General features: G+C 50.6%; 1 protein-coding gene across 1 annotated transcript in view; it reads left to right on the top strand.

Moving 5' to 3' along the window:
- SCN7A (sodium channel, voltage-gated, type VII, alpha subunit) overlaps positions 1-8,142 on the top strand; it is a 30,218-nt gene extending 22,076 nt beyond the window's left edge. Inside the window, exons 19-26 of the mRNA XM_009871422.1 lie at positions 595-768; positions 1,333-1,455; positions 1,707-1,985; positions 3,112-3,165; positions 4,261-4,398; positions 5,192-5,296; positions 6,042-6,312; positions 6,950-8,142. Coding sequence (XP_009869724.1) covers positions 595-768; positions 1,333-1,455; positions 1,707-1,985; positions 3,112-3,165; positions 4,261-4,398; positions 5,192-5,296; positions 6,042-6,312; positions 6,950-8,142 — 2,337 coding nt within the window. The remainder of the gene's footprint in view (positions 1-594; positions 769-1,332; positions 1,456-1,706; positions 1,986-3,111; positions 3,166-4,260; positions 4,399-5,191; positions 5,297-6,041; positions 6,313-6,949) is intronic.
- The last annotated feature ends 1,415 nt before the right edge of the window (positions 8,143-9,557 follow it).

Genomic DNA, 9,557 nt, shown 5'->3' on the forward strand with positions numbered 1-9,557 from the left:
GCTCTTCCAGCTGCTGGCTGGTGCACCCTTTCAGAACCTGAGCATCCGTTTAAATCAACCTCATCAAAAGAGCTGTGTGTCAGGTGTTGGTCGTCTCTGAGTGTTTGGGCTGGATATAACCCAGCTGCAGCTGTAAATACACAGAGACCAACTTCTCTGCCAGTTTGGAGGGAGAGAGAGAGGGGACAACAAGGGAGGGACGAGGGACGGAACTGGTTTTCAGCTGTACTTTACCAAATGTCTGTATCGCCCTCTGAAATGCAGTTTGGGGTTGTCTGAGGTTGTAGCTAGTGCCGGAATCGAAAGCAGTGCTAGAACAGCTGTACAACACCTGGCAGCCCACGCTGTACCTCTGGTTGCTTATGTTGCACACGCCGTGCAATCAGAGCAGTAACCCAGCCTTGTTTCAGGACAAAGTTCTACCTAGCCAACAAGAACTTGCAGACAAGAGAACCCACATCGAGTGCAACCAGTAAATGCCACCTGTAGTGGCTGCCTCAAGCCCTAGGAAAGCAGGGGTGGATGAGGCTGCACTGAGCCGTGCAGTGGGTCTAATGGAAGAATGACTGTCACGTAGCTCCATGCCTCTTCCAGGCTTTTGAGGACATCTACATTGAGAAACGAAAGGTGATACGCACCATCCTGGAGTACGCCGACAAGGTCTTCTCCTACATCTTCGTCATTGAGATGTTGCTTAAGTGGGTGGCCTACGGCTTCAAGGTGTACTTCACCAATGCGTGGTGCTGGCTGGATTTCCTTATCGTCGATGTAAGTGTTGTCTGAGGAGCACCTCTGGAGCCATAGTTAGCCAAGGGATTTGGGAGCATCAGGAGATTGTAGCAGGCTGTTGGAAATCAGCCATACTGTATTTCAAAGGAGAATGGGGTGGCAGTGAAAGGGGGGCATAGACCATTGTTTAAAATAACAGTCCTCTCTAGCAAGGGCGACTTCTTTCCCTGGTTGCAGAAACCTTTTCAAACCCTTTCTATTTCATGCTCAAGCCAAGAATACACCCACGGGGTTCTAGCAGACCCCAGAAGAGATGTAAAGAGATATCGTGTCTCCCAAATGCTCCGTGACAGAGCAGGCCATGACTCCTGTGCAGTATTTCTGCATCTCCCATCACCTCCGCTCTCTTACCCAGGAGGCAGAGGCATCCTCCAGGTAGTCATCAGGGACCCTGGTGACACCAGTCACTGTGTCCCAAGTCAAGATGATGACCACTGACCTGAGGGAGTGCAGGGGAGAGAGGGAAGGGCAGGAGCTGCAAGGACACCATTCAGTAGCGTTTCCATCTGAGGTGCTGCTAACCCCTTGGGCTACTCCTTCCAGGTTTCCATTATCAGCCTGACAGCGAACTGGATGGGATACTCCGAGCTGGGAGCCATCAAGTCCCTGCGGACACTGAGGGCTCTGAGACCACTGCGCGCTCTCTCCAGATTCGAAGGCATGAGGGTAGGTCCTTCCTCCGTGTGCCACTGGCTCTGACAGGGACACGCAATGTGGCACTGTTCAGCAGTCCCCTACATCAGGGACCCATCCCAGTTGGTTCTCAGGGGCTTCCAGATCATTGGGATCGATGCTAGGGTGCTTTTTGTCCAGTTTGAGCCCAGTTGGTGCTGCTGGGGCACAGGGACTCGAAGGTCCACATCATTGCTAGCCTGGTTCCCTCACCAGGTCCTTCAAGGTCTCTTCTCCCCTCTCAGGTGGTGGTGAACGCCTTGCTGGGTGCCATCCCCTCCATCATGAACGTCCTGCTGGTCTGCCTCATCTTCTGGCTGATATTCAGCATTATGGGGGTGAACCTCTTTGCGGGGAAGTACTACCGGTGCGTCAACACCACCACGGGCGACATCTTCGACATCAGCGTGGTGAACAACAAGAGCGACTGCATGGCCCTCCTCTACACCAACGAGGTCAGATGGGTCAACGTCAAGGTCAATTTCGACAACGTGGGCTTGGGATACCTCTCCTTGCTGCAGGTGGTACGTAATGAAGATGCATGTCGCTATAGCAGGGCAGCGTGACAAGCATCAGGGCTGGAGCGAGATGTCCAGACAGGGCTTCTTTGCTGTTTAAAATTGGTATTTAACACAAAAATAAAACCCTGCAGAGCCAAGGAGGAAAGGGACAGGGCAGGAGAAGGTGTTATCGGTGAACTGCTGTGGATGAGCATAGGTAGCATCAAACCTGGAGCTGCGAGAAGTCCTCTGCAGAGGGCAGGAGGTGGGAGCGAGAAGGGAACTCCTCTCTTTTCCCTCCACCCCTTTGAGAAGTTTGGTCTGCTGTAGTCATCAGCTGCAAGAGCTTTGCATGGGGAAGGTGACGATTGGAAAAAAGGTGTGTGGTGTGTGTCCGGGGCAGTGGGCGAAGGCAGCTGTGCTCCGCCGAACCCGCCGCAGCAGAAGGGGAACTGCTCACCGCTATTTTCATCAGAACACAGACGTGGAGTCTCTTATTGTGTGGGCTTGGCTTTGCTCCCATCACATTCAGGGGAACCAGCAGCTTCAGAATCAGAGCATAACCCAAATGGATTAATCGGCTTTAAATTCAGCTTCCTCTTCAGATTTGTTGATCCATCAGATGCAGGAAATAAGATGTTCAAGCTTTTTGTTTAACAAATCAGCAGTAAAAGCTTGTAAAAGATGCAGCATACCCCACCCCTGCACCCCACCAGGATCAGGATCCAGCAGATGCCAGAGGTCAGAGTGACAGAGCTGGCCCAGGATGGGAGCTGGAGGGAAGCAGTGGCTCCAGCACGGCTCTGCCGTTGGGAAAATGCACATTTTTTCAGAGGAGAAAAGAGTCAATTGCTGCTTTTCCCAGCCTGGTTTGCAGTGGCGTTTTGGGAAGCCCCTGGTCACCTCAGGCACAGAACGGAGCTTGTGTGTGCACACGTCTGCACACATGTGAATCTCAGTATGTCTGTGTCAGGGCATTTTTTTCTTGTAGCTTCAACTCATGGCCCCTGTCCTGCCATTCGCACGGAGAAGCTGTAACTCCAGGCTGAGCTGAGCTAAACCCCCAGACTAAACCCCAAACACGCACCCATCGCCCTCCCTCGCCCCAGATACCTCCCGGTGAACATGTTCTTCTCCACTGTCCCCACAGGCGACCTTCAAAGGCTGGATGGACATCATGTATGCTGCCGTGGACTCGCGTGAGGTGAGGGGACGGAGACAGGGATATATCACAACCAGCACTGACCGTCACTTGTCCCATACCATGTTCCTTCTGGAAGAGACCTGGGGCTGAGGAGAAGCTCAGCACGGGCTGGACATGAACCCCTGGGCTACAGGATCCTCTATGTTTGCATGGTTTTGGCTAGAACATGGGCCAAAAAATAGAGAAATGCCCCAAATGTCCACACTGCTGAGGTGCACAGCCTCAGTTGTGTCCCTTCTGGTGCCTTCTGCCATATGTGTCATTGTCACCTGCAGCCCAGCCCCAAAACCAGGATTCCACCCCATGGAGCTGAGCCTGCTGCTTTTGCCTTCAGCTTCATGGTCCAAAATCCTCATCCTCCCTCTGCAGCCCGGCACCGGAGGGCTCGCCCTTCGCCCTGTGAGAGGATGCCCTCCATGTGTGCCTCCAGCTGGGAGAGCTTATCCCATCCTGGAGAAAGGGCCTGCCTTGCCTTGAACAACAAATGGGTTATTAAAACAGAGCAGTCAGCACTTAACCTTTGGGTTAAACGGGTTATTAAAAGAAAAGGAAAAAAATTAGGTTTGAGGGGTTTCATGCAGAGGCTTGAGCCAACACCCAAGGCAAAGCTGATCTGGGAGAAAATCTGCTCTTTTCTGCCAAAAGCTGCCCTCGAAACTGTGACACCTTGGGATGTCTCCAGACAAATATAAAGCAGAATTAAGTGATGGCCCTTGGCGAGGAGGGTTTTCCCAAGGTGTGCCACCCCCATACACCGGTGTGATGTGAATTAAACCACTTTTTCTTTGCCCTCTTGGCTGTATTTCAGCCTTAGGAAAGTTGCCAGTTGGGAAGAAACTTAAGTTTGCTCAGTGATATTATTGCATCCTTTCCTGTTTCCCAGCCCACGCTGCGGTATCAGGGGTCAGCACACCCTTATGCCCCAGCTGGTGTCACGTGGATGTCCCTTCCTGTGGTTGTTCCCACGGGCACCACTCAATGTGCACAGCATCTGCCAAAGGTTTTGGAGCAGCCACTCCCCACCTCTTGTCAAGGGAGTTGGGGACACACTGTCCAGAGACAGTTAATTTCATGTTTCCGATCTCTCCTGGTCAGATTGAAGAACAGCCGGTGTATGAGATCAATCTCTACATGTACATCTACTTCGTTATCTTCATCATCTTTGGTGCCTTCTTCACCCTAAACCTCTTCATTGGTGTCATCATCGACAACTTCAACCAGCAGAAGAAAAAGATGAGTATTTTCTGGGTCCTGAAGCCACTGTTGCCTCCTGAGGTCCTGGTCCAGGGTGAAGGAGACCAGGGCCACGATTCCCAGTGCTCAGATGGACCCCAGGGTCCCTCTGCAGCCTGAACTGCTGGTATCCATTAGTGGCTTTTTACAGAGTGAACAAGCAGAGCCAGATAAATGGCACCTGGGCACATGTGCCCTGGCCACAGCATTACAAAGGATTTCATTTATGGATGCAGAGGGAGGAGGCGGAGGGGGCTTTATTTTATTTCTGACCACACGGCTTTATGCCTGTGCCATCGCTTTTATTTTATTTTCCCGCCCCATGACCCTTTCTCATCGTTTTTCCATGCATCAAGGAAAGACTCAACTCCTGCTTTCAAGCAAGCAACACAGGACTGTTACCCCTGGGCTGGTGGAGGGGGAAGTGGGCAGAGGGTGGGAGGCACAGAGCACGTGTGGGCTGAGCAAGCTCTGAAGCACACCGAGATCCTGCCTCGGTCCCAGCAGGACCCAGCCAGCAAGGAACCCTGGTAGAGCATGGGGTGCTTCACTCTCTGCAGTGGGCTGGGAGGGAGCATCTCACCTCTGCAGGGCTGGGGTAAGCACCCGTGAGTGCTGTGCCCCGGGGGAAGCAGCACAGAAAAGGGCAAGGAAGGAGGAAGTAGGTTTCACCAAGTCTTGGAAGGTCTGGCAAGAGCTTGGCTGGAAATGCCCAGTGAGAAGGAGCATGTTTGGAGAGGCTTGGTAGGAAGAGGCGAGTTCCCAAGACTAACAGTGGTGATTCCCTTTATACTTTGGAGGCAAAGATATCTTCATGACAGAAGAGCAGAAGAAATACTATAATGCCATGAAGAAGCTCGGCTCCAAGAAACCCCAGAAGCCCATCCCTAGGCCATCGGTACGTTGGGTTCATCACCCTGGTGTGCAGCGGGGAGGGAGAACATCGAGACACCAGCTGTCCCAAAGTGAATGAGAAGGGTCTAGGAAAGACCATTTGCTAGGGCAAGGAGCCAAAGCCAGGTTCCTCATTACTGACCTCCAGAAAGGACCTTGCTAGGAACTGGGGCTTCAGAAGAGGTTCACATCAGGCCATGAAGGAGACAAGACTCCTTCCGGTCTGTTCTTCCACCCTGGCTCCACTAGCAAGGGCAAGGGGGAGTCATTTCTGCAAGGACTAAAGTCTTCTCCTATCTGAGCTCCCAGGTCCTCTCTCAAAGAGAGTTAGACTCCAGGAAAGCTCAGCTTGTACCACTCCTAGAAGGGACACTGGTCCAGCCAGTACCTGCACGGCTGTGACCTGGGTTTGGTGTTGAAAGCCCTACTCAAGTGAGGCCTTTTCCATGTGTTTGGTTTTGACCTGATGCATTAGATGTGGATATAATTAAAAAGCAAATGTCTCTTGTGCCCACATCTCCTGGCCATGGTGTTACCAGACGGGCTTCATCCTGCAAGGTGCTGAGTGTCCTCCCACAGCTTTTGGGGCATGAGATCTGCATACCAGCCACAACCCTAAGGTTTCCCGAGTTCTTTTAAATATGGTACCTTCTTCTCTCTTTATTGTGTCTTTTGTTTTGTGTGTGTCTGTGCCGTGTTCCCACCTCACCTCTGGTTCTCCATCGTCACCCACGTGACCCCTACGGCAGAACAAGTTTCAGGCGGCGGTGTTTGACTTTGTTACCAAGCAGGTATTTGACATAACCATCATGATCCTGATTTGTCTCAACATGGTGACCATGATGGTCGAAACAGATGATCAGAGCGAACTCAAGACATCTGTCCTCTACAAGATAAACTTGGTCTTCATCGTCATCTTCACCGGAGAGTGTGTGCTCAAAATGTTCGCCTTGCGTTACTACTTCTTCACTATCGGCTGGAACATCTTTGACTTCGTGGTGGTCATCCTCTCCATCTTAGGTGAGTCCTACTGATTCATAGAATCATAGAATGGCCTGGGCTGGAAGGGACCTTAGAGATCATCTTAATCCAGCCTCCCTGTGGCCAGAGACGTCACCTCTCGACTAGATCAGGCAACACATGGGGACCGAACGGGAATCGAACCCATGACCTTGGTGTTGTTAGCACCACACTCAACTGACTGAGCTAACTGGTCCCCTATTCCATTCATCCCTCAGGGGTCCCAATTGATAAATGAAGAGTAGAAACGGTCTAGCTGCCCCACAGCCGCTAAGCGGTCACTGGTCACCCCTTTACACCCACCCCTTGAGCAGGGCCAAGCCAAGGACCTTGAGATGAGACAGGTGTGAGGCCACCTCATGCCACCAGGCTGGATGAAGGGCTGGGGACATGTCTCACTCCTCCTTGGTGTTGGGTTCCCTTTGTCTCCCTGTTCCCTTTAACTTTTAGGTGCGTGTTCAGAGTCTAGTTTTTAGTATGTTCCCTTTTTCACCGAAGCAGAGAGCTGTGTGTCACTGGGGGTGGCCTCACTGTCCTGTATCTGTCCAGCTTTCACAGATGGAGCAGAGAAGCCCTACCTCACCTCCCTATGCTGGCTACAGAGCACAGCACTCACCTCTGCTTCATCCCTTCACAGGTATTGTCCTCTCAGACATCATAGAGAAGTACTTCGTATCACCCACCCTCTTCAGGGTCATCAGGCTGGCAAGGATTGGCCGTGTCCTTCGGCTGATCCGAGGGGCAAAAGGCATCCGGACTCTCCTCTTTGCTCTGATGATGTCCCTGCCTGCCCTCTTCAACATCGGCCTCCTGCTTTTCCTCGTCATGTTCATCTACTCCATCTTCGGGATGTCCAACTTCGCCTACGTAAAGAAGGAGTCGGGGATTGATGACATCTTCAACTTTGAAACTTTTGGAAACAGCATGATCTGCCTCTTTCAGATCACCACGTCAGCTGGGTGGGATGGCCTCCTCAACCCAATCCTGAACAGCGGTCCCCCCGACTGCGACCCCGAACTGGAAAACCCTGGAACTTCAGTAAAAGGGGACTGTGGCAATCCATCCATCGGCATCTTCTTCTTCTGCAGCTACATCATCATTTCCTTTCTCATCGTGGTCAACATGTACATTGCCATCATCCTGGAGAACTTCAACGTGGCCACAGAGGAGAGCAGCGAACCCCTCTGCGAAGATGATTTTGAGATGTTTTATGAAACCTGGGAGAAGTTTGACCCCGACGCCACCCAGTTCATTGCATACAGCACCTTATCTGACTTTGTTGACACTTTACAGGAGCCACTCAAAATTCCCAAGCCAAATAAGATCAAGCTCATCACCATGGATCTACCAATGGTTGCTGGGGACAAAATCCACTGTCTGGATATCCTCTTTGCCCTGACTAAGGAAGTGCTGGGAGACTCGGGAGAGATGGATGCCTTGAAGGCCACCATGGAGGAGAAGTTCATGGCCGCGAACCCCTCAAAGGTTTCCTATGAACCCATCACCACCACCCTGAAAAGGAAACACGAGGAAGTCTGCGCTACAAGAATCCAGAGAGCTTTCCGGAGGTACCTCCTGAGGCGCTCGGTGAAGCAGGCGTCCTACATGTACAGGCACAGCAAGGACGAGGATGCTCTGAGAGAAGATGAACCGGAGAAAGAAGGTCTGATCGCCACCAAAATGCACGAGATGTACGGGAACAGCGGGACGGACGTGGAGACGGGCCCTGCCTTCGGTCTCACGCCCGTTCCCAGCTCGGAGACGCGAGATGCTCCCAGCGAAGCGGAAGTGTGGGAGAAGGAACGCGTTGTGAAAGAGTCGCTGGTGTAACAGGAGGAGACTTCCAGCTCTCGCCCAGCCTGGGAAGACTTCACTTGTATCTCCTTGTCAAGAGCTCTTCCAGATCAATAGATCTTAGACAATGAGCTAATTTCAGACATTTCAAGTAGACACCTTAACTTTCGAAGCAGGATCTCTTACTGATTCTGGTTTTCACAGCTCACTGCACTTGCAAAGAGTTTAATATTCTTTTTCTTATGAGAATTAAATGTGAAATCTGCTGGTGGTGAAAGAGAAACATTCTAGTTTTGAAATGATCTCATCATGGTAACGATGTTTTTCAGACATTAACAAATGAGTATGGCCGTCCTTTTACTTAAAGGAATTATTTATTAATGTTATTTCACAATTAAGAGATTTTCTTGTATATTATTCTTTCAGAGTGCAGCCGAGTAGCCAGGGAAAGATGAGCCAAGTGAAATAATATTAAAAATAATTACAGAAAAGACAAGGATTTATGAACAAAAAATCACGAATGTCTTAATCTAGCACCTTTCTTTTGAATATTTGATTAAGTTTTATGTAATATTTTTTTTGTTATATACAGAGAAAGTGCAATTATGTCTTAAAGATTTCTTTGCATAGCCAAAACAAAGCATCTGCAGATATGTTCTCAGGGTTAAATATCAGGTTTTAAAGGTCTCCGAATATGCATTGGCATCATTCAGGTCTCTACGGTACGAAGGTAAACAGTTTTTATAGCCACTCTCCTTCTCTGTTTTCCCGTTTCCCCCAGGTTTTGTGGCAGGAAAGTGACGGATAGTGGTTGGTTTTGGAAAAACTCCTCCAAGAACCCCCAGTCCCCATAGCAAAACCCTCCAGGGTTTCTTCAACCCCCTAGCAAGGAGAAACGTCCCGCTCTTGATTAGCGTTAATTAAGGAGATGCATCTCCCCAGGTCCTTCCCACAGCGGGGCTCTGGAGAGAATCCAGTGGCAGGTCCTCTCCAGGAAACCTCCTGGCAGAGGAGCATTTTCCCAGGAGTGGAGAGAAGGGCTTTTGCTGCTCTTGACACAAATGGGCGAAAGGAAAATAAATCAAGAAAAACGTGCGAAATGCCCCGAGTTCATCTTCGGACCGCCTTCTGCCTTCAAATGGGGAAAAAAAACCCCAAACCCTCTTGAGATCAAAACAAAAACGAACCAAAACCTCTTCCAGTTAAAGCAAGGGCTGCTTCTTGAAGCCAAAGGGTCTGTCTTTTTGTATTATTATTATTATTGTTGTTATTATTATTATTATTACTACTTTATTTTTTTCTTGGGCCGGTTTTGGCGCGGAGCCGTTACGGATGCCCCATGTTCAGGCTGCCCAGGAGCGGTGCTGAGCTCGCTTGTGTCCATATGCCATCAGCCAGGCAACAGGCCTGGGGTCCCTCTGCTCCTCCCATGGCGTCGCGCTGTCCTCGCA

Source organism: Apaloderma vittatum, unplaced genomic scaffold (assembly GCF_000703405.1).
Source record: "Apaloderma vittatum isolate BGI_N311 unplaced genomic scaffold, ASM70340v1 scaffold21046, whole genome shotgun sequence".
NCBI lineage: Eukaryota > Metazoa > Chordata > Aves > Trogoniformes > Trogonidae > Apaloderma > Apaloderma vittatum.